The 25748-nt window shown below is 44.3% G+C and overlaps 1 protein-coding gene and 1 long non-coding RNA gene across 2 annotated transcripts in view; one reads left to right on the forward strand and one right to left on the reverse strand.

Annotated features, from left to right (window-relative positions):
* LOC137533898 (uncharacterized) lies at positions 1–24272 on the reverse strand. Its single transcript, XR_011024247.1, has 3 exons — positions 24054–24272; positions 4788–4957; positions 1–299 (listed from the first exon to the last, which is right to left on the reverse strand). It is a non-coding gene; the product is annotated as an uncharacterized lncRNA (long non-coding RNA).
* Positions 1–25748, forward strand: part of CDK2AP2 (cyclin dependent kinase 2 associated protein 2) — a 108784-nt gene that overhangs the window by 43946 nt on the left and 39090 nt on the right. Inside the window, exon 2 of the mRNA XM_068255198.1 lies at positions 24155–24255. Coding sequence (XP_068111299.1) covers positions 24155–24255 — 101 coding nt within the window. The remainder of the gene's footprint in view (positions 1–24154; positions 24256–25748) is intronic.

Raw genomic sequence — 25748 nt, forward strand, 5'->3', positions numbered from 1 at the left:
GCACCCAAAATTGCTCCAACTCCACGACTCCGACTCCACAGCCCTGAAAAATGGTAACTATTAGGGACTGTAGGAGATCAGGGGATAATTTAATATGTAAAAATAAGTTAAAAATAGGTCCTTTGTTAACCACTTCAGCCTTCAGTCGTTTTCACTTTATGCATCCGAGCAATGTTCACCTCCCATTCATTAGCGTATAACTTTATCACTACTTATCACAATGCACTGATCTATATCTTGTTTTTTCCGCCACCAATTAGGCTTTCTTTGGGTGGTACATTTTGCTAAGAGCCACTTTGCTGTAGAAAGAAAAAAACAGAAAAAATTCATTATTTCTCAGTTTTCAGCCATTATAGTTTTAAAATAATACATGCCTCCATAATTAAAACTCACGTATTGTATTTGCCCATATGTCCCGGTTATTACACCGTTAAAATTATGTCCCTATCATAATGTATGGCGACAATATTTTATTTGGAAATAAAGGTGCGTTTTTTCCATTTTGCATCTATCACTATTTACAAGTTTAAAATAAAAAAAAATATAGAAATATTTAATCTTTACATTGATATTTAAAAAGTTTAGACCCTTAGGTAAATATTTACACTTTTTTTTTTTTTTTTTTTTTTTTTAATATATTTAACTTTTTATTTGGGTATTTTTGGGAGGGTGGGATGTAAACAGTAGTTTTCTAATGTAAATGTGTGTTGACTTTTTTTTTTTTTTTTTTTTTTTTTTAGTTGTAGTTTTACTTTTTGGCCACAAGATGGCGGCCATGAGTTTGTTTACATGACGTCACTCTAAGCGTAACATACGCTTAGAGAGGCGTGGGGGGGGGGGGCATAACAGCCAGAAAAAGCGAAGCTTCCGAGAGAAGCTGTCGCTTTTTCTGCGGGGGAGAGGAATCAGTGATCGGGCACCATAGCCCGATTCACTGATTGCCTGGCTAGCGGGCCGGGAGCGCGCGGACGCGCACATGGCCTCCTGGGCGTAGCTAGTATGTCCAGGAGGCCAAAGTAGTTAAAAAAAAGTGTAGATGTAATTTTTACTTTTTGGCCACAAAATGTCCTCGCAGCTCACTTTCTGATGCGTAGTAATACTACGCATAGAGGCAGTGATGTGTGGACGTTCTTAGTGAATGGCAGCGCTGTCTCATAGACTGCTGCAGTCATTCACACAGGGACTTAGATCAATGAGTGGGAACTGTGTTCCAATGCATTGATTTAGCAGCTACCGACCGGCGGCGTTGGCGAGCACGGGGGTGGCAGGTGGGGGGATGAGCAGGAATGCCCGGTGAAGTAGCTACGCCCCTGCAAGCAGTTATGGCATTTTGCAGGGACATTACTCGTCCCGGGGGGAGGGAAAGTGGTTAAAAAAATGTATTTACACTTATCGTAATGATTTTTTTTATTGTTAGTCATGCAATCCACTTTATTTTTTTAAATTTTTGTGACTGATCCCCTTTAAGGCTGGATTACCTGCACTTGCTGTGCTGCAGTGGCAGAGGAAAAAGGTGTGTCTGATGTGACATCTACTCCAGTGCAAAATGAGGGCAATCCAATCTGCCCCCTCTGTCAGATACATAGCATTGGTATTTTCTTTGTTAATGTGTTGAATGACTGTTGCTAAAGCTAACCTGAAGCAGGGAAAGAAAATGGGATTAGATGCTCACAGTAGTGGAAAGCCTCTGGATAACCTATTTCATTATGTTCCAGGGCTGGGTCCCTTTGAACATATAGATAGGAACTTGCTAATTATGTTTTCGTGACTACTTTATCGTCTGTGTACAACATGGCCCAAACTGCGTGTGTGAATACTGCCCCCACATGCCTAGTGGCACAAATACGCTCATGCACAGATGGGAGTGTGGCCATAAAGAGGAAGGGGGTCCAGAGCAGCAGCGGACAGCACCAGGAGGACCTGGGAAGCCTCTGGACTATTCAGAGGCTTCCCTTTACTGAGTTTTAAGTATCTAATTAAAAAAATATTCTCACAGGTTGGCTTTACGTTTTTAGACTAAGGATATGTACACAGATCCAATTTTGATTGTCCAATTTTACTACCTCCCTGTAGTAAGAGTGGTTACCTAAGCAATCCGTTCATAGTATTCAAAGTCTGTGGGCCCCTCATACTTTGTGGAAATGGTAAGATTGGCCAATCAAAATTTGGCTGTGTGAATACACAAGTCTGGAGACACTGCCAATCGTGGGGTTAGGTTAGCGTTAACTTATGCTAAGATTCTTTCGTCAAGTCTGAATAGATATGCAGCTACTTCCTAATGATAGGTACACCCCATACAATTTTCTGGCAGATTTATCTGGCAGGTCAATTATTTTCAACATATCCATTCTTAATTTCGATCGATTTCTCTTTTTGATTTTCCAATCATTTTTAAATCATTTCATAGAACCCAACGAAAATCAATCAAAATTCAGATTGGACATGTTGGAAATAATCAGATTTACACCTGCCAGAAAATTGTATGGTGTCTACCCATAATTACAGTAGACAGTTTTTAAACTTTTAGAGGAGATGACTTCCTTAACCACTTGCTGACCGCCCACAGCCAATGGGCGGCAGCAAGTACCGGGCCTAAACGACCGCAATACGCCCAACGGCGGTGGCGGGCGTGGTTATGCGCTGATCGCGTCACGCGATCAGGCGCCGGCGACAGGCTCCGCCCCCCTTGCGCAGTAACCCGTTGGCCGTTCGGAAGTGCCGACGGGTTACTAGCGTCCAAATCGCCACAAACAAAGTGTATAATACGCTTTGTGATGTATACAAAGCGTATTATACAGGCTGCCTCCTGCCGTGGTGGTCCCAGTGATCGAGGGACCACCAGGGCAGGCTGCAGCTATGAAGGTAAGCACCCAAGCACACTGATCTCCCCCCCCTTCCCTCTGATCGCCCACAGCATCCCTCAGACCGCTGTTTGCACCCAATCACCCCCCTAATCACCCATCAATCACTCCCTGTCACTATCTGTCAACACAATTTTTTTTTATTAGTCCCTAAACTGCCCCCTGGGGGCTCCTGATCACCCACACACACTCTCAGATCCTCCCCAGCCCTCCCCCCCCCTGTGTACTGTATGCATCTATCCTCCCCTAATCACCTGTCAATCACCAGTCATTCACCCGTCAATCACCACCTGTCACTGCCAATTATCAGATCAGACCCTAACCTGCCTCTTACGGGCATCTGATCACCCTCCCACACCATCAGATCGCCCGCCGACCTACCCTCAGATCACCACCAAGGTGCATTGTTTACATCTGTTCTGCCGTCTAATCACCCACTAATCACCCCCTGTCACTGCTACCAATCAGATCAGACCCCTATCTGCCCCTGGGGCACCCAATCACCCGCCCACACCCTCAGAACGCCCTCAGACCCCAGCCCTAATCACCTCGCCAGTGCATTGTTTGCATCTATTTCCCCCCTCTAATCACACCTTGAGACACCCATCAATCACCTCCTGTCACCCCCTAGCACACCTACCCATCAGATCAGGCCCTAATTTGCCCCGTGTGGGCTCCTGATCACTCGGCCAAACCCTCAGACCCCCTTCCGATCACCTCCCCAGTGCACTGATTGCATCTATTTTCCCCTCTAACCACCCCCTGAGATACCCATCAATCACCTCCTGTCACCCCCCCCCTAGCACTCCTATCCATCAGATCAGGCCCAATACAACCTGTCATCTAAGAGGCCACCCTGCTTATGACCGGTTCCACAAAATGCGGCCCCTCATAGACCACCTGCCATCAAAATTTGCAAATGCTTATACCCCTGAACAGTCATTTTGAGACATTTGGTTTCCAGACTACTCATGGTTTTGGGCCCGTAAAATGCCAGGGCAGTATAGGAACCCCACAAGTGACCCCATTTTAGAAAAGACACCCCACAGTATTCTGTTAGGTGTATGACGAGTTCATAGAATTTATTTTTTGTCACAAGTTAGCGGAAATAGATTTGTATTGTTTGACATTTTGTGAAAAAAAAAAAAAATTTCAGCTAACTTGTGACAAAAAAATCTTCTATGAACTCACCATACGCCTAACAGAATACCTTGGGGTGTCTTCTTTCTAAAATGGGGTCTCTTGTGGGGTTCCTATACTGCCCTGGCATTTTAGGGGCCCTAAACTGTGAGGAGTAGTCTAGAATCCAAATGCCTCAAAATGACCTGTGAATAGGCCGTTAGGCCCCTTAGCGCACCTAGGTTGCAAAAAAGTGTCACACGTGGTATCGCCGTACTCAGAAGAAGTAGTATAATGTGTTTTGAGGTGTATTTTTACACATACCCATGCTGAGTGGGAGAAATCTCTCTGTAAATGGACACTTGTGTGTAAAAAAAAAAATAAAAATCAAAAAATTATCATTAACAGAGATATTTCTCCCACCTAGCATGGGTATGTGTAAAAATACACCCCAAAACACATTATACTACTTCTCCTGAGTACAGCGGTACCACATGTCTGGCACTTTTTTGCACCCTAAGTGCGCTAAGGGGCCCAAAGTCCAATGAGTACCTTTAGGATTTCACAGGTCATTTTGCGACATTTGGTTTCAAGACTACTCCTCACGGTTTAGGGCCCCTAAAATGCCAGGGCAGAATTGGAACCCCACAAATGACCCCATTTTAGAAAGAAGACACCCAAAGGTATTCCGTTAGGAGTATGGTGAGTTCATAGATTTTTTTTTTTTTGTCACAAGTTAGCAGAAATTGATTTTAATTGTTCTTTTTCACATAAGGTATAATAAGGTATATTACACTCCCGCTTTACCTGAAAACCAGCTAAGTTGCTCCAGGAGACAGCCGTCCAGGAGGATGAGGGGTGAAAATCCCCTTTTAGACCTTACTGGCTGTGGTGTTTCAACAAGTCCTCTCCTTGGATTTTCTATAGCTTTCTGTTTACTTTCAAATGTCCTAGTAGTTCTTCTTGACATTTCAGCTCTAAAATATGTAATAACTGCACAATCAAGGAGATAATTGTTCTTAGACAGACTTATTTGTGCTGAAAATTATGCACAATGACCAGCATTCTCAAAGCTTTGTGATAATACAGAAAACAGCTGATACTGTAAAACAGTGCTGTCCAACTGGTGGCCCGCGGGCCGCATCCCGGGATGCAGGCATGGCGTGCGCTATGGACACCATGCCTGCTCCCTCTTGTGTGGCCTCTCCTGTGTCCCCACTGCCTAACAGCTCACTAGCTCACTAGCTCAGACCTCACAGATCGCGGCGACTGAGGCTAACAGAGTGCGCATATTACCCGCACGGAGTATGTCACATGCGGAAGTAAAATCAGTCACTTCCGCATGTGACGTTCTGCCGCGCGGGTGTTATGCGCGCGCTCTGCTTGTTTCAGTCGCCGCGATCTGTGAGGTCTAAGCTAGTGAGCTGTGAGGCAGCGGGGCACAGGAGAGGGGTAATGGGCGAGGCAATGGGGGAAACGCCTGTCACTCTCACTGGGGGGCACCTGTCACTCTCACTGGGGGAACACCTGTCACTCTCACTGGGGGAACACCTGTCACTCTCACTGGGGGAACACCTGTCACTCTCACTGGGGGACACCTGTCACTCTCACTGGGGGGGGGGCACCTGTCACTCTCACTGGGGGGGGGGGGGGGGCACCTGTCACACTCACTGGGGGGGGCACCTGTCACTCTCACTGGGGGGGGGCACCTGTCACTCTCACTGGGGGGGGGGCACCTGTCACTCTCACTGGGGGGGGCACCTGTCACTCTCACTGGGGGGAACACCTGTCACTCTCACTGGGGGGAACACCTGTCACTCTCACTGGGGGGAACACCTGTCACTCTCTCACTGGGGGGGAACACCTGTCACTCTCTCACTGGGGGGGGAACACCTGTCACTCTCTCACTGGGGGGGGAACACCTGTCACTCTCTCACTGGGGGGGGAACACCTGTCACTCTCTCACTGGGGGGGGGAACACCTGTCACTCTCACGGGGGGGGAACACCTGTCACTCTCTCACTGGGGGGGAACACCTGTCACTCTCTCACTGGGAGGGAACACCTGTCACTCTCTCACTGGGGGGGGGAACACCTGTCACTCTCTCACTGGGGGGGAACACCTGTCACGATCTTCTGCCTATTTATGTGAAATGCTCTCTATTTATGTGCCTCATGACTACTGAATTTGTCGTGTTGGGGGCCTCATGATTGCTGAATTTGTCTTGTTGGGGGCCTCATGATTGCTGATTTTGTCTTGTTGGGGGCCTCATGATTGCTGAATTTGTCTTGTTGGGGGCCTCATGATTGCTGATTTTGTCTTGTTGGGGGCCTCATGATTGCTGATTTTGTCTTGTTGGGGGCCTCATGATTGCTGATTTTGTCTTGTTGGGGGCCTCATGATTGCTGAATTTGTCTTGTTGGGGGTCACATGATTGCGAACTGCGAAACTATGGAAAAGCTGAATCGTCATCATGAAACAATAGCGTTAAACCTACTTTTTTAGCTTTTTAAAACGGAAAATAAAACTGGGAGGTTCTAAAAAAACCCACATTAGTAGGATGGATGAAATTGTTTATCTTCACAGTTTATTTTCAACTTGGATTTTCCATAATGTTCATGTATGAGTTAAAACCTTTGTATGTAGTTTAAATTGCTGTTGCCACTTTGCGATAGATAAGTGACTTTTGGGTTGCAGTTTGGACACTCGGCCTCCAAAAGGTTCACCACCACTGTCCTAATCTAATGTCCCACATTGCTAAATTCATGTAAATTTGTCTCCACCTGTGGCCACACCCGCATTCTGGTCCATGGCCACACCCACTTTTCGGCGCTACGCGCGCCGCTCTACGCTCAACGGAGCCCTTGTGGTTTTTGGCATCTGACATCTTCACCAACATCTTAAATTGCATTTTGTGGAAAGTGCTGCCAATCTAATTGTCCTTTAATTGCATTTTTTTCCTGGGGGGGGGGCGCGACTCTAGCAAGAACCTTCGGCCCTCCACCATGGGGTCTGAAAAAAAAATGGCCCTCCATGCCCATGAAGTTGGACAGCACTGCTGTAGAAAATAGGTTTACCGATCATTTAGTAAAATGTCAATTAACTAAGGCGAGGCGATTAATTAACTGCATGGCGAGCTGAAATTGCTGACAAGTGAGGTAAATTACTGACTTATGCCGTAAATGTCAATTCACAAATATATGAGCATGCTGTAAAGCCAGGAGAGATATCCAGTAGTTACCTCCAGCTGTCATGTGTAGTAAATATATCCCACATGGAAACAAAACATCTAGGAATAAAAACAAAAACAAACTCTATGGATGAATAGAAAGGTTAGAGATTGAAGTGGAAAAAGAATGCCTATAAGGTACTAAAACAGGAGGGGACTGAGGCTGCATTAACCACTTCAGGATGAGAGCAACTTTCACATATCAGCACTGCTACCATTCATTCACCAATAACTTGATTACTACTTATCACACCTAAATGATCTATGTATTGTTTTTTTCAGGACAAATTAGGCTTTTAGCATGTGATAAGTTTGTTTAGTAATTACCTTGTTTTCTTTGCATTTTGAAGGTAAAAAAATGGCATACATATTTAAAAAGCCATGTTCCTAAGGTAACAATATATATTTTTTTTCTTTTATATTCTGTAACTTTATCATTTTACAAGTCGTTTATTTTGGTTCAGAATATGCTAAAATTGTATTGCTTTTGATTCAGTTTGTGACTAAAAACAATACACAAGACAGGGGCCTCAACCCTAAAACTGTCTAAACTGTATTCTACTACTTATCCCAGTTAAAATGTTACCACATATGTTTCTAGTAGGTTTCTTACAACTTTCCCAAGTTTGATCATAATTTTTAAAATTAATGTTGATGTTTTGATTGAGTTTGTCCCTATTTATTTTTTTGTGTGAAGGGGGTCCAAGCTGTAAGACACACCAAAATGTATTCTACAACTCGTCATGGTTAAAACGATACCACATGTGCCACATTTAGTAACAAACTGGTGGTGCATTGGCCACAAATACAATGGACGTATATACACGTCCTTTGTCATGAAGTGGCTAAACAATTCTAAGGAGTGCAATAAAAGTTGTAAAAAAGAAATTAGGCTGGCAAAGACTGAAGTTGAAAATCAAATCGCTAGGGATATCAAATCTAACCCAAAGAAGTTTTACAAGTCTATATAAAAAAAAGTTGGCTGTTTTGGACTCCTAAAGGATGAGGGTGGGAACTCAGTGGTGGATGACCAAGGTAACGCAGATATGAGAAAGAAAGAACAGAGAGCCCAATATGGTGTAGTATGTTCAGGCAGGAGGATAATTAGAACGAGTATAAATAAAATACTCACAAACCAGGGTTACCTCCAGGCAACCACTGTATAGGCAGGTGAGGAGATTAACCTGTCCCCACTCAGGATTAAGAAGTCGCTCTCTGTAGATATGAAGAAAGATGGGATATCCCCCTCCACCAAGGGTGGATGTTAGACGTATTATATTCGAGAACAGAGGCGCCAAAAGGATAAAAACAATATTTAAAAGTTTTAAAATTGCTTAGGAGGCAGTGGTGGGCTTAGCTCCTACAACCAGGCACAATAAACTGTGTATTCAAAAAAAGGTAAATTTATTGGTACACTCCAAGGGTAGATTGCAACGTGTTTCGCAGGTCAAGCCCGCTTCAACAGGCAAATACAGGAGGGAGTACACTATTGGGGGTAAGAGGCAAACATTTTGTGTATGACCGGACATAATGTACCATATACAATGTACAAGTATAAATAATAATGGTGATCCATAATAGTCATAATAACCGTAATCATTATTATAGTAATGAACATTGTACAGTCAAAATATGTTACAATTAGTGTAATTAAACCGTGTCAAAAAACGGGGGGTGGGAGGGGGTATTTTGTATGAAATGGGGGGAGGGGGGATTTATATGGGGGGGGGGGGGGGGTTGTAGTTGTTGTTTGAGTGGACGGGGAAAGGAAGGAAAGGGGGGGGGGGGAAAGAACAGTATGGGGGGGGGAATAATTTTTATGCATACAGTATGTCCATTATATACATCGCATGGAGTGTTATTCACGCTCACAGAAATTCACATATATGCACGTGAAAAAATGCACCGACTCCTAATGAATTTGTAGCTGTGATTAAAATAGAAAATATGATAAAATGTTCTATTTCTCAGATAATAGTCATTAAAAATAATGTATATATACAGTATATATACAGTAATAGCTGTGCTTAGTCCACAAAAATGAAATAAACCAATCAAAATTAGTTACTTGTGCTGCTTCAATAAAGCAGTCCCCGTATTTTTAAGGTCAGATATACATATCTGATTGTGACTGTATATATGATGTGTACACAGGAATCTCTTATATATGTTACGGCCAGAACCCGAAGTGTGGCCACTTCGCGTTCTGGCCAGCCACTTCGGGTTCTGGCCGGCCAATGTGCGAAGTGGCCGCAGCGCAGCGGCCACTGTTAGAAATGGCATGATGACACATAAGTTACAATGTATTTTATGGCCGTCACACTGCGGCCAAATGTATTAGAAGTCTCGCACTGCCTCCTCTCCTCCTCCCCCCGCCTCTCTCTTCTCCCTGCCTCCTATACCACATACGGAGCAGCCGGCGGGGACACACGCGGAAGTTGGTCAATTTCCTCTCTCCTCTCCCTGCCTCCTATACCACATACGGAGCAGCCAGCGGGGACACGCGTGTCCCGGAGAGTCATTCGTTGCAGCAGGGCAGCGCTGCAACAGGGGAGGCTGCAGACATTGCTTCTGCCAGCACCCGCTCTACAGGAACGGCAGGATTCCCCTGCCGCGACGAACGACTCTCGGGGATACGCGTGTCCCCGCCGGCTGCTCCGTATATTGTATAGAGGCAGGGAGATGAGAGGCGGGGGGAGGAGGAGAGGAGGCAGTGCGAGACTTCTAATACATTTGGCCGCAGCGTGACGGCCATAAAATACATTGTAACTTATGTGTCATCATGCCATTTCTAACATTGGCCGCTGCGCTGCGGCCACTTCGCACATTGGCCGGCCTGAACCCGAAGTGGCTGGCCAGAACGCGAAGTAGCCACACTTCGGGTTCTGACCGTAACATATATACTAAATAACATCTATGCTGTAAGAATAAAGCCTGATGTGTAGCTATGTCACTAATAGAGATGGTCAACGAGATGGAAATAATTCTGCATTGATGATGATTTATGCAAATGTATGCACTCCCTTTGCTGATGAAATAAAATAATTTGATATGTTATTAAAATTTGGTTTGGTGACTACAAATTAAAGGGTAACTGAGACGGATGAAAAGTAAAGTTTTTTTTTTTTTTATACATACCTGGGGCTTCCTCCAGCCCCCTTCAGGCTAATCAGTCCCTCACTGTCCTCCACCACCCGGATCTTCTGCTATGAGTCCTGGTAATTCAGCCAGTCAGCGCTGTCCCTGGCTGTGGGAGCGGCATGCGGCCGAACATTCTGCACCTGCGCAATAGTGCTGCACAGGTGTAGTATGCTCCTGGCGGCGGAGTGTGTGCATGCGCACTACGCCTGACTGGCTCAAGTACCTGGACTCATAGCAGAAGATCCAGGTGGTGGAGAAGGACAACGAGGGACTGATTATCCTGAAGGCGGCTGGAGGAAGCCCCAGGTATGTATAAAACTTTAATTTCATCTGTCTCAGGTTTACTTTGTTACACAGTAGTACTATACTCTACATATGCACTCCCCACAGAGCTGCAGGGAATCCACCGAGAATGCTGTGCACATTGAACACAGGTGTTGTCTGTTTACAATCTCCTCATTCCCCTGCAGAGTACCTGCACATCATTCTTACATGCACCCACACTTACATTGCCTAGGGCCTGATAGATGTTCTTTGTTCCGGTTTGTACCTTTTACAAGTACTCTTACCAAGGACTAGTTTTAGTCTAAAGGGAATAAATATAGTAGTCTACATATCCTTCTCACTTCAGTTGTCTTGTAAAATTCCTAAGCGTTGGCAGTTAAGAGACGAATTTCATGTTACATACTTTTAATCAACAAAATTGTAATATGCAAGTCGGAGTCGGTGGAATCCTAAACTGAGGAGTCGGAGTCGGTGGATTTTTGGACCGACTCCACAGCCCTGACGTGAAAGCACCCGCACATGCGTCCACGTACACATACATACACACCCATGCAAACACACTAGGAAATGATCAATGAGTTACTGGGTGTCCAATTCTAAGAGTACATAAGGGTAGGGAAGTGAATTGTCAAAGTACAGAAATAAAGGTCAAAATATCATCAAGAATGGAGTAACTTACCAGCAGTATGTCCGGGTAGAACCTGGCACCTCAGTGGCCAGGCACTACTGAACTGCCGTTTAAATAGTAGTGAGGAACGCCCTCCAATTCATTAGAATATGGGGCGGGCACTGGGTTTCCCGCCTTGCGTACGTCGCGTCATTACGCAACGTGCGCATGCGTACATTGAACGCGTCATTGCGTCTACGGGATGCGTATCTGTCGTCGCATACGTCTGTAGCGCATGCGTACTTGTAAGGCGCCATGCGTAAGGTGGCGCGGGTTGGAACAATGCGTCCATAAGGACGCATGGGAGGCAGAAAAACAGTGGGGCATGAATATAAAACAGGAATAGTGTACAGATGGAATAAAAATCCCACATAAAAATACATAAACATAAAAATAAACTTAAAAATTGGTATCATAAATAATCATAACACTCCATGCGATGTATATAATGGATATGGATATACTGTATGCATAAAAATTCCCCCCCCCTTCTTTCCCCGTCCACTCAAACTCAAAAAACACCCCCCCCCCCTGTTTTTTTACCCCTTTTTTTTTACCCTGTTTAACCACTTCAGCCTACAGGGTTGAGAATTTTTTTTACATCTGAGCAACTTTCACCTCCCATCCATTTGCCAATAACTTTATCACTACTCATCACACTGAATTGATCTATATCTTGTTTTTTCCGCCACCAATTAGGCTTTCTGTGGGTGGTACATTTTGCTAAGACCCCCTTTACTGTAAATGCATTTTAACAGGAAGAATGAGAAATAATCATTTTTTTCCGTTTTTTTCTTAGTTTTCAGCCATTATAGTTTTAAAATAATACATGCCTCCATAATTAAAACTCACGTATTGTATTTGCCCATATGTCCCGGGTATTACACCGTTAAAATTATGTCCCTATCACAATGTATGGCGACAATATTTTATTTGGAAATAAAGGTGCATTTTTTTCAATTTGCGTCCATCACTATTTAGAAGCCCATAATTTAATAAATCATATTGATATACTCCTTTGACATGAATATTTAAAAAGTTTAGACCCTTAGGTAACTATTTATTTATTTATTTTTTTTTATTATTGTAATTTTTTATTTTTTTTTATTAAAACTTGTATGTGGGTATTTTTTGGTGCGGGAGGTAAACGGGATTTTACATGTGTAAAAATGTATTTATTCAATGTAAAGTGATTTTTGGTGTAGTTTGCTATTTGGCCACAAGATGGCCACAGTCAAAAAGTCCTGGGAGTGATCGATCTCGCTCCCAGGAAGAAGATAGAAGCAGGGGAACTTTTTGATCTCAGAAAAGCCGCAGCGTCTGAAGAGACGCTGTCGGCTTTTCTCCAGGGGGGGGGGGGGGGTCCGATCAGTGAAAGGGATTTATAATCCCTTTCATTGATCGCTGAGCTAACGGCCCCCAGCGGGAGCGCGCGCAACCCTCAGGAGTGCGCGCAGCCTAACTGGACGAAAATTTTCGTACAGTTAGGCTGAAGTGGTTAATTACACTAATTGTAACATATTTTGACTGTACAATGTTCACCATTACTATAATAATGATTACGGTTATTATGACTATTATGGATCACCACCAGTGTTCTCCCCAGGGCACTTTAAGTGGGCGGGCCGCCCGGCTGCTTTGAGATCCCGCCCGCCTACCTTGCTAAGGCTGATGAAGTCACCCAGGCAAAGCGTTTCATTGCCTGCTATAAATCAGTGTTCAGCTCTTGCTATACACTGCAGGAGCGTGCCTGTGTGACCTGCTTGAGCAGTGATTGGCTGTGCGGGTTGTAAGGGGCAGGGCTGGTTAACTGTCTGTCACCGCCATAACGGGAAGCCTCTTCTATGCCTCGCTTTGCTGGCTGCTTGTGTCTGTACTCTGTTAGCTTGCAAGCAGCTCAGCTAGCAGAGGCAGCCACCAGGTACAAATACAAACAGAGCGCAGGGAAACTAGTCCTGTCCCTGTGTTACTTGAGGCTGGGAGAGAGCATGAAGCTGCAGACTCTATTCTCCACTCCTCCGAGCGATCGTATCCACACAGCGTCTCTCCTGTGCCCTGGCTGCATGAATCTTCAGCTCAAGATACAGTGCACGGCAATGAGTTCTGACACCCTGCCCTCTGTTTCCCGGCTGCTTCTCTATCTCTACAATACGAGCTCCTCTGAAGCATGCTGTGCTGGTGATGTTCAGAACTCTGCACATGAACTGATAATCACCCTTCCTCTGGTGTGAGTGGACCTCTGCTAATGAACTTCTTATCTGATATAGTGCAGAGTCTGCGGAGAGTACACTGAGCTTTCAAGGGTCTGGTAAACAAATAAACAATAAGCAATGTAGATTACCAGACTTGCTGGGGATGGAGGCTGCTGCTGAATGCTGTCTGTCTCATCTGCCTGCTTGCTTGGTTGTCCATAAGATGTAAGTGCACCATACATTTAGCAACTGGCAGATTTAATATAAGTGATTTAATCTGCCAGAGGTCAGTTGTGAAAAGTTTGCCTAGGGCAGTAAAAATTACAAATCCAGCCCTGGCTGTACTAGTTGGGCAAAGTCTGTGAAAAGTTGCTGCTGCAAAAATAGGAAAAATAGATCCAGTGTTGAGGGTATGTGCAAGTGGCTTGAAAGGACAGTGTGTAGGGGTGATTCTTGCAGAGTTCACATGCATGTAATTTCATATGGATGTTATTTGCTGCTGGGGTAGAGGGTTATTGCAGATAATTTACTATGATACTGACCCCTGTTTACTATCTGCAATACCGCTTGTCCCCAGCAGCAAATAACAACCACGTGAAAAACTAAAATCACCCCCGTATGAAATGCAACTATAACACCCATATTTGGTGTTCTCTCCAGGCTCTTTTGGACGGGTGCATCACCTAACTAAGTTTGGTGAGCAACCGGCTGTCATCAGCTCACCTCCTCCTCATCCTCTTCTTATGCTGTAGGTAGAGTTGCACCTGCCCCGCATTCCCCCTCGCACCCCACCCGGCTACTTTTTCATGCCACCCAGCTGGAAAAAAATCCTGGGGAGAACACTGACTACTATTATTTATACTTGTACATTGTATATGGTACATTATGTCCGGTCATACACAAATGTTTGCCTCTTACCCCCAATAGTGTACTCCCTCCTGTATTTGCCTGATGAAGCGTGCTTGACCTGCGAAACGCGTTGCAATCTACCCTTGGAGTGTACCAATAAATTTACCTTTTCCCAGAACGTCATTGGACAGCACCCCTGGATGAGACTTGTCTCCCTCCCAACTGTGGACAGGAACTGCAAAAGAAAGATTTGCATAACAAATAGGCAGCCATATATAAGCTACTAGCTTACCCTCAGTACTTCAGTTCAGTTTCCTGTCACGGACGGAATGCAGAGGAGAGGTCTCCAGGGTGCTATCCTTGACAGGTGTTCAGGGGCAACGTTTTTTCAGGGCTCCATTTAGGCTGATTCAGGTGACAGTGGGAGCCCTGCAGCGTGGAGGAGGCTTCTCCGTACAAGGCAGCGGAGATATAGCGCAGGCGCGCTTGAGAGGCAAGGTACTTCCGTGTCAACCCGGAAGTCGTCACACGCAGCGTCCAGTGTGACTCAGATCAGGCGGCAGGGAGCCGCGGCGGTGATTGCGGATCAGCATCAGCTGATTCGCTAAGGTAATGGATAATATAAAGCAGATGCCTCAGAAGGGGGATAATTATGCTAATACGCATAAGCAATTAAGCGGCAGGTGCCGCGACTGGCTAACCTTTGAGAGGCTTATGCAAATGAGAATCAGGCTAATGAGCTGGTGATTCAGGCGGCTGTTTTGCATTATTTTGTCATGTGATAATTTATTTAAGTCTGTTTCCTGACTCACTCTGGTTGTCAAAAGTGAGCATGGAGGACGCTTCTGGGTCAGCTCCTGCGCAGTCTGCCAGGCCAGCCCAAGATACCTCTCTGGCAAGTACTTAAGGCAGCCATACACTGGTCGATGTGCCATCAGATCGACCAGCTGACAGATCCCTATCTGATCGAATCTGATCAGAGAGGGATCGTATGGCTGCCTTTACTGCAAACAGATTGTGAATCGATTTCAGCCTGAAATCGATCACAATCTGTTCAGCTGCTCCTGCCGCCTGTGCCCCCCCCGTATACATTACCTGATGCGGGCTCCCGGGCGTCTTCTCCACATCTAAGCGCTGCACCCGCTCCATCCCGGCGCTTCCTGTGTCACTCCGTGACCAGGAAGTTCAAATAGAGCGCCCTCTATTTGAACTTCCTGGGTCACTGCAGTGACCCAGGAAGCGCCGGGATGGAGCGGGTGCAGCGCTGAGAAGATGCGGAGAAGACGCCCGGGAGCCCGCATCAGGTAATGTATTTTTCATCGGATCGGCCGCCGCTAGCGACGCGCACTTTACCCGCGGGCGATCGAGGGTAATTTCCCGCACGGCGCGATCGACGGACCGATCCGATTTCGGGAGGAAATCGGATCGTCGGCGGCGTTTACCGCGAACGATTGGCAGCAGATTCGATCCCAGGATCGAATCTGCTGTCGAAACGGCCGGGAATCGGGCCAGTGTATGGCCACCTTTATGTATAGGTTATGCTGTGTGGACCCCCAATCCAGGTTCATCCCGGTCCATTCTACTCTTAAAACTAGGATTAAGAAAGAATGGGAAAATCCTGAAAAAAGGGCCTTCTGGCCTAAATCTTTAAGCGTTATCCTTTTGCTCCAGATGACCAGGCTTGTTGGGGCCCTCCGCCTAAACTAGATCCTTCCTTTTCCAAGGTTTCAAGAAAGTCAGACCTTATGTTTGAGGATTTCGGGAACCTTAAAGACCCAATAGACAAGAAAATGGATAATGTTTTGCGAAGGGCGTGGGAGTCTGCTTCATTAACTTTCAAGCCAGCAGTAGCATCGACAGCAGTTAGTCGATCTCTGAAGACTTGGTTGGCAGAATTACAGTATAAAATAGCTAATGGGGTTTCTAGGGAGGAAATCCTTAACGACTTTCCTAAAATTACCAATGCCTCAGATTTCATGGTTGATGCAGCAGACGATACGGTTAAACTAACAGCCCGAACCACCGCACTAGTCAACTCAGCCAGAAGAGGAGTATGGGTTAAAACATGGAATGGGGATAACTCATCAAGATCTAAGCTTTGTGGTATCCCCTGTGAAGGAAATCTGCTGTTTGGGTCTAAGCTGGACGATACACTAGATCGTACGGCAGATAATAAGAAAAATTTCCCAAGGAAGCGCCCCTTTCAGAATAAACGGCCATTTCGGGCCCCCGCCAAAAATGAAACGGATAGCAAATCCTCCAAAGGTAGAAGATGGGCCCCTTACAGGCAACAGGGACCCCGTAATACCTCTACTAATACTAAAAAGACAAACAATGACGCCATCATTCCGGTGGGGGGGGAGAATCACCAACTTTTACGAAAGATGGCAACAACTATTCACCAATCAATGGTTACTAAGCATAATATTAGAAGGTTACAGAATAGAGTTCGAACATCTTCCCCCTCAAAACTTTGTCTTAACACCTTGTCCAAAAGACCCAGCCTTATTGATAGCCCTCCAGTCAGAAGTAAAGTCACTTCTTCAGAAAGGAGTAATTTGTCAGGTTCCAGCATGTCAAAGAGAACAGGGATTCTACTCCCCAATCTTCCTGGTAAAAAAGCCTCAGGGAGCCTATCGATTGATTCTAAACTTAAAGAAATTGAATCTATAAAAGTCAAATACAGAAAATTCAGGATGGACAATATTCGATCTGTAGTTCATCTTTTACAGGACGATTTCTTGGCATCTCTAGACCTGAAGGATGCGTATCTACATCTACCAATCCATTTATCCTGCCAACAATACCTGAGGTTTGCCGTTTGGATGGAGGGGGAGGTAAGACATTTTCAATGTAATGCCTTGCCTTTCGGATTATCTTCAGCCCCATGGCTTTTTACTAAAGTTATGTCTGAAGTATTAGCTCTTCTCAGGTTAAGACATGTTAATATTGTCGGTTACCTTGATGATTTTTTTATCATGGGGTTCTTCTGAGAAATCCGTTAATGATCAGCTTTTTATAACTTTGGGCTTCCTCCAGGAATTAGGTTGGTTAATTAATTGGGAAAAGTCTGCTCTGGTTCCTTCCCAATGTCTAGAATTTTTGGGCTTCAATATTTCTACCAGAGAAGAAAAACTGTTGTTACCTGATAGGAAGATCATTGCTATTTTTAATAATATTTTCTCATTTCAGAAATTAAGAAGCATATCGCTAAGAAAAGCCATGGCTCTTCTAGGCCTTCTAACTTCTGCCTTTCCGGCAATCCAGTGGGGACAGTTCCATGCGAGATTCTTACAAATATGGATTTTGAAATCCTGGAACAGGTCGCTGGTGACTCTAGACAGGAAGATCATCATTCCACAAAGTGTGAAAGCTTCCCTTCTCTGGTGGCAACAGCTGGATCATCTATCTCCAGGTCATCTGTGGAATTATCCACAACAGAATACAATCACAACCGATGCCAGTTTGTGGGGTTGGGGAGCCCACTTCAATTCTCTGCTGGCTCAGGGTCCATGGAATATGACAATAAAGTCACAGTCATCGAACAACAGAGAATTGCAAGCAGTATGGCAAGCTTTACTACATTTCGGGCCCATAATAGAGAATTCTCATGTCAGGATAAGAACGGACAACAGGAGCGTTGTAGCTTTCCTGAACAAGCAAGGGGGCACAAGGAGTCAATCCTTATGGGAAAAGACGTCAAAGATCCTATACTGGTCGGAAAGAAATCTTTTATCATTAACTGCGACACACTTAAAAGGAACCTCAAAGCACCTGGCGGACTACCTCAGCAGGAGGAAGTTGGACTCGAACGAGTGGTCACTAGATATGGAAGTCTTTCAGCAGGTGACGTTACAATGGGGTTGCCCAGAAGTAGACCTGTTTGCAAGGAGAGTGAATGCGAAATGTCAGCAATTTTGTGCCCTGTTTCCGGAGGACCTACCTTGGAAAGTAGATGCCTTCTCGATCAATTGGGGAGAGTTACTGATTTATGCATTTCCTCCAACTCCATTGCTACCACGAGTAATAAAAAAGATTTTACAGGACAAGGCTCGAGTAATCCTGATAGCTCCACTATGGCCAAAAAGACCATGGTTCACGTCACTAAGAACACTAGCAGTTGCAGATCCGATAATCTTTCCACTCATACCTCATTTGCTGTCCCAGGGTCCAGTATGGCATCCGGGTTTAAACAGCCTTCACCTTTCAGCCTGGAAGCTGAGTGGGGCATCCTGAAGTCCAAAGGTTTTTCAGACGAACTATCGGAAACCTTGATACAGAGTAGGAAGAAGGTGACTCGGGTAATATACCAAAAGGCCTGGAGAGTGTTTAATGAATGGTGTGCGGAAAGATCCTGTGACAATACAACACTTAAATCTGTATTAGAATTTCTTCCGTGTGGTTACAAGAAGGGGCTTAGTATAAGCACTCTGAAGGTACAAGTATCTGCTCTAAGTGTATTTTTAGAAAAACGGCTGGCAGAAGAAAATCTAATTATAAGATTCTTCCAAGCTTTAAAGAGACTTAAACCAGCAATCAAGTCCAGAATACCCTCATGGGATTTAAATACTGTCTTACAGGGGTTATGTGAGGCCCCATTTGAACCATTATCACAGATTTCGGACAAATTTCTTACTTTGAAAACCATTTTTTTTGCTAGCCATTACTTCAGCTAGAAGAATAGGTGAATTGCAATCGTTATCTATTAGAGAGCCCTACTGCATCGTTTCAGAAGATAGAATTACATTACGCACGGATGCAGCGTTTCTACCTAAAGTTGTTTCCTCATTTCACAGGAATCAAGAAATCTTCCTTCCTTCCTTTTGTGAGAATCCTAACAATGACAAAGAAAAGAGACTTCATTGCCTGGACGTAAGGAGATGTCTTATACAATATATGGAGAGAACAGGTCCATGGAGAAAGACTGATGCAATGTTCATTCTATTTGCTGGAAAATAAAGAGGCAACAAGGCGTCCAAAGCGACTCTAGCACGATGGATCAAACAGGCTATTACATTGGCATATCAGGCTCAAGGAAAGCAGTTAGGTTCTTCAATTAGCTCATTCTACAAGAGGAATATCAACTTCCTGGGCAGAGAGGTCAGGGGCATCAATAGAACAGATATGCAGAGATGCTACCTGGTCAAGTCAAAATACCTTTGTGAAGCGTTATCGCCTAAACATCTCAGCCGCAGCAGACTTATCATTTGGAAGAAAAGTGCTGCAGGCAGTGGTCCCGCCCTAAATCCTATGTCTGGTATATCGTCTCATCCAGGGGTGCTGTCCAATGACGTTCTGGGAAAGACAACTTTACTTACGGTAACGTCTTTTCCAGTAGTCAGGACAGCACCCCTGCAACCCGCCCTATTGTTGGGTGGAATTATAATTATGTAAGTAGGCATTTATACCGGTCCGTGTCATCTTTTGTATTAACTGAAGTACTGAGGGTAAGCTAGTAGCTTATATATGGCTGCCTATTTGTTATGCAAATCTTTCTTTTGCAGTTCCTGTCCACAGTTGGGAGGGAGACAAGTCTCATCCAGGGGTGCTGTCCTTCTGACTACTGGAAAAGACGTTACCGTAAGTAAAGTTGTCTTTTTTGAATACACTGTTTATTGTGCCTGCTTGTAGGAGGTAAGTCCACCACTGCCTCCTAAGCAATTTTAAAACTTTTAAATATTGTTTTTATCCTTTTGGAGCCTCTGTTCTCAAATATAATAAGGTAACGCAGAGTTATTCAAAGTTTTCTTTGCTTCTGTCTTCACAAATGAAACATTGCTGTTGCAAATTACAGATGTGGAAGGGTATAAATCTTCCAATTGTAATATTACCGTATTTTTCGGACTATAAGACGCTCCGGACTATAAGACGCACCTAGGTTTAGAGGGCAAAAATCAGGGAAAAAAATAAAATAAACCTGGTGCGTCCATGGTGCAGGAGTGTCCTGTAGAGCTTCAGACACTAACATCAGCAGCAGGTAACAATATAAATAGAGTAGTGTATATACAGTATATACTGTGCTAGTGCTCCACAGGTAAATAAACAAGGTGCTGTAGAGATAAATGGCTGCAAAAAAAAAAAAAATGTGCAAGATCAACAGCTTACCCATTAGGACGACTCCAGAGGGACACACTACACTCGTTGCCAGCTCCTGATGTACCAGGGGTGAAGCATGTATGTCTCCATCCACCACTCCTACCAGCCAGTGTTCAGAGTGGGGAGAGACATAACACAGACTCCGGGAGTGGGGAAGTGCTGTCTGCAAAAGTGGCTCTCGTCCTCAGCTTTTGACTCCTGTAGCGCTGTTACTAGTGGAAAAGCACCTCTGTATTTCCTGCGATGCATATGTCCGCATACAGGATGCTTACTTCTGCCCAGCTTTGCCTGCTCTGCCTCTTAAATGCTGCCGCCTGAATGCTGCGATCACCCTGGACTCTGGCGATCCACTGCGGCGATCGGCGATCCCCCACTGCGCCGCTGCTGCTGACCTGATGGTTTAGAAGATGCTTAAGTGAAGTCCTGCTGGCTCCCAATGCATTTGCCAATCATCGCTAATAGCCGGTGCCCAGTAAAATCCTCCGACATGCAAGATACATACTTCAGCTTAGGAAGTGACTGCAGACGCATCTGATTGGTCGCGCTAGTCCTGCGGACGGGATGAAGGTACCGCTCCTGAACCAATCACAATCCTCCTTCCCTGACACACATCAGGGAGGAAGGATTGTGATTGGTTCAGGAGCGGTACCTTCATCCCGCCCGCAGGACTAGCGCGACCAATCAGATGCGTCTGCAGTCACTTCCTAAGCGGAAGTATGTATCTTGCATGTCGGAGGATTTTACCGGGCACCGGCTATTAGCGATGATTGGCAAATGCCTTGGGAGCTAGCAGGACTTCACTTCAGCATCTTCTAAACCATCAGGTCAGCAGCAGCGGCGCAGTGGGGGATCGCCGATCGCCAGTCAGAGTCCAGGGTGATCGCATCATTCAGGTGGCAGCATTTAAGAAGCAGAGCAGGCAAAGCTGGGCAGAAGTAAGCATCCTGTATGCGGACACATGCATCGCAGTAAATACAGAGGTGCTTTTCCACTTGTAACATTGTACATTCGGACTAGAAGACGCACCAGCTTTTTCACCCCAACTTTGGGGGAGAAAAAGTGCGTCTTATAGTCCGAAAAATACGGTAAATACTTAACGCAGGAAGAAGTGAAGGCAAATTACAAATATAAAGTGGTTTGCAAAAGTATTCGGCCCCCCGGTAGATTTCTGATTCGATTCTGTTATTTTTTCGTATCTATTTCCATTTAATTCTATGAGAAATCGATCAGAATAACGATCAAAAATAAGATAGAGAATTACTGACATGTCCCATCGAACCATCTATCTAACACAAACTTGTATGGTGTGTACCTAGCATAAGAGATACTATACAAAACTTCATAGTCGAAAATGATCTTATTTCTCAGCATCAGCATGAGGTTTACTAAAGACCGGCCCTGTTTGACTAACATGCTCAGCTTTTATGAGGTAGTGAACCCTAAAGTGGAGATTTTGAATGCTGTAGATGTGATATACTTGGACTTTGCAAAGGCCTTCAACACTGTTCCCCACAAAAGTCTGGTGTATAAGTTGAGGATGCAAGGACTAGGGAAGAGTCTGTGTGCATGGATAGGGAACTGGCTAATGGACAGAAAACAAAGAGTTGTGGTCAATGTATCATATTCAAAATGGGTGACTGTTGGCAGTGGGGTCCCACAGTACTGGGTCCAGTGCTCTTCAATGTATTTATTAATGAGCTAGTAGATGCAGTAGAAAGCAACGTTGCTAATTTTGCAGATGATACAAAATTGTGCAGAATCAACTCTCAGGAAGATGGTGACATTTTGCAACAGGATCTGGATAGGATGGCTATATGGGCACATAAATGGCAGATGAAATTCAATGTTGAAAAATTTAAAGTCATGCATTTTGGTTGTACAAATGGTCTAGCACCATACAAAATAAACTGGATACAGATGGGGACATCAAACTTGAAGGACTTAGGAGTACTCATTGACAACAAGTTTAATAATTGTACTCAATGCCAAGTCACTGCAGCTAATAAAATTTTGGAGTGCATTAAAAGGAAAATAAAAACTCGACATGCTAGCATAATATTGTCTAACTCTCTAGTAAGGCCACATCTGGAATATGGAATTCAGTTCTGGGCACCACATTACAGGAAAGATATTGCAGTTTTAGAGCAGGTGCAGAGACGAGCAACAAAAGTGATACGAGGGATGGACTGTCTCACTTACCAAGAAAGGTTTGATAAACTGGGTTTATTTAGTCTGGAGAAAAGAGGCCTTAGAGGGGATCTAATTAACATGTATAAATACATCAGAGGGCAATATAAAAGCTTGGCAGATGAGCTTTTTCCCTAGGCTTTTACAAAGGACTAGGGTACATGATCTGCGCATGGAGGAAAAACGTTTTAGCCATTTATTTAGGAAAGGGTTCTTTAAAGTAAGAGTGATTAAGATGTGGAATGCATTGCCACAGGAAGTAATTACGGCAAATTCTATATCTGCATTACCCTTGGCTTAGATGCTTTCCTTGCATTGAAAGACATCCATGGCTATAATTACTAGGTAATGCCCAGTGGTGTTGATCCAGGGATTTTATCTGATTGCCTTCTGAAGTCGGGAAGGAATTTTTTCCCTTTTGGGACTAATTGGACCATGCCTTGTAAGGGTTTTTCGCCTTCCTCTGGATCAACAGGGGTATGAGAGGGAGCAGGCTGCTGTTGTACTTTATTTTCTGGCTGAACTCGATGGATGCATGTCTTTTTTCAACCCAAAAAACTATAACTATGGAAGTTAGCAAATACTATTCAGTAGCACATGACAGAAAGCAGGGAGCCAATAGGAAGAGCTTCCCCCTCCTCCTCACCCAATTTGCTCTGACACTCTGGAAGGCGGGTCTTCAGAATGGCAGAGGGGAAGGAGACAGGCTTTTCTGCATCGCTTTAGATATGCAGATCTATACAGGATTACACAGAAGAGTGGCTTTTAGTGTCATGTAAGCACATCTAAAGGAATGCAGGAAGCCTTTTCCTCTCCTACAAGCTGTCGCGGACACAGGAACGTTGCAGAGACATAGCTCACCTATTTATTTATTGTATTTATAAAGCTCCGACATATTACGCAGCGCTTCTACACTACTGAACAGAGCTTGGTGAATTGAAGAAACAGTTTTCAGTAAATTACTGCACTTCTACCACACCTCTGTAAATCTTTGGGAATCAGGAAAAAAAAGTGTAAAATACCAAATGCGGTACTTTACTGACCTGATTTTTTTTTCTTCAATGGAACAGCCCTTTGTGAATGCTGGCCAATGATTAAAAGTCAAACATCATAAAAACCGGAAAACTGTCCGGTGGGAAGAAAACAAAACACAAACTATGTGCGATTCCTGAGCGGGCCATTGGCTATAATGGGCAATGCACATTTTGTTATGCACAGCAAAATGAGCATGAATCTTACAACTCTGTTCCTTCCGTAGTGGAACCTTGCATGCTGAGTGAAATCTTTGCTCAAGCCTGCTTTATCCATTTCCTGATGCCTTTGGCTGTCAATCCAACTGTTTTTGTACCTATGCATTATTTACTATTTTGCTTCCAGAGTAATGAATTTTACCTTCTTGTCACAAATCTCTTCATCTGCACTTCTCACCTGATTCTGTGCGTACTGTGGGCTTGCAATGTTATTGTTGTGGATGGCTAGTTGTGTGCAGTCATTAAACATCTCATCACCTCATCTGATGTGGTTTGCAGTGCCTGGAGCTGCGGTTTCATCCCCTTCTGGAGCTGTGCCTGTCTCCTCCTTCCGACTCAACTTTAGTGACTTTGGACCACCTTCTATGGGTTTCATACCGGTGAGATTAGCATTTTTCTCTCCCTGCATGTTGTAAAAGGTATAAATCATGTTAACAAAATGAGATTACCTGTTTGTTTTGGGCTAAACCTTTTAAATTATGGCACCTTGCAAAAGTATCACACATCCTGGCTTTGTACCTATTTTATTGTATTCCAGCCTGTAAATTGAATGTTTCTTAATCTTATTTTATATTATGGATCTGCACAACATAGTCTAAGGTTGGTGTGAAGTCAGTGTCGGACTGGGAGGTGGAAAAACTGAGAAATCCACCTGCTGGCCAAGCAACAATAACCCTGTGTTATCACTCCCAGTAGAAACCTGCAGCAAGTCTTCACTGTGAGCAGCAACACCTTGTTACTGATGTGTGGCCAGCAAGTGGATTTCCAGCTCCCAGTCCAACACTGTGTGAAGTGAAATGAGAAAAATATAAAAAGAAATAAATACAATCAAAGTGAAAATGGACATGTGCATATATATTCACCCCCTTTACCATAGACCCCCTAAAATATTCTAGTGCATCCAGTTGCCTTGAAAAGTCACATAATTGGAGAAATGAAGTTCACCTGTGTGCAATCTAAGTGCCACATGATTTGTCAGTATAAACACACCTTTTCAGAAAGGCCCCAGAGGCTTAGGGCCTGAGCCCACTAACGCAGTGGTGCGCAGTTGTATCTGCTTTAGTCCGCTTTTCAGCATCTGTAACATTGTGTTGCAGTTGTACACAGTTGTGTCCGCTTTTCAGCATTAGTGGGTTCAGGCTCTTCTTTTTCTGCATCCAGAATCCGTGTGTAGTGGAAACAGGCCCTTACTAAACCAGAGGATTGTGGCTTTAACAATTAGTCAGTCACAATAATACAAACAGAGCTACATCCCAGGGCATAACAACATTTATTAATTTCAAATTTAAAAGTCAAACTTGGTGCAAAAACAATTTAAAATACAACTACTTTGAAGTGCTCCCTGATGTTCCACTCTCACATCTACACCACGCTCACTGCTGGCACTGACTAGATAAAGTGTACCTCAATGATTGCTACACATTGCGTAATCGATAGATACCTTTTATTCAACTCCTTTCGCTGAATTACCATGTACATCACGAAAATATTTGGGGGCCATTTTTTTTTTTTTTTTAACCATTCCCACATATTGCACATAAATATGCTTCAGTTCTCTCTTATAACTTGCATCTTGTTTGTCTGACATGGGACAAATTACACTAAAATACGTGACCCAAGTTGTATTACAGTTTATCATTGGGTGATTCCCAAAATGTATGCAAGAGGGTACTCTGGTCAGATGAGACTAAAATGACATATTCCTTAGTGGCCAAAAAGTTCTATATCTGGCGCAAACCCAACACATCCTATCGCCCAACACATAATTTCTCAGCAGCAGGGACTGAGTTGAGGGAAAGATGAATGATGCCAATATTCTTGAGTAAACCCTGTGTCAGTCTGCTGGTGATTTGAGAATGGGTAGGATGGACAC

This window comes from Hyperolius riggenbachi, chromosome 10 (assembly GCF_040937935.1).
Source record: "Hyperolius riggenbachi isolate aHypRig1 chromosome 10, aHypRig1.pri, whole genome shotgun sequence".
Classification (NCBI taxonomy): Eukaryota; Metazoa; Chordata; class Amphibia; order Anura; family Hyperoliidae; genus Hyperolius; species Hyperolius riggenbachi.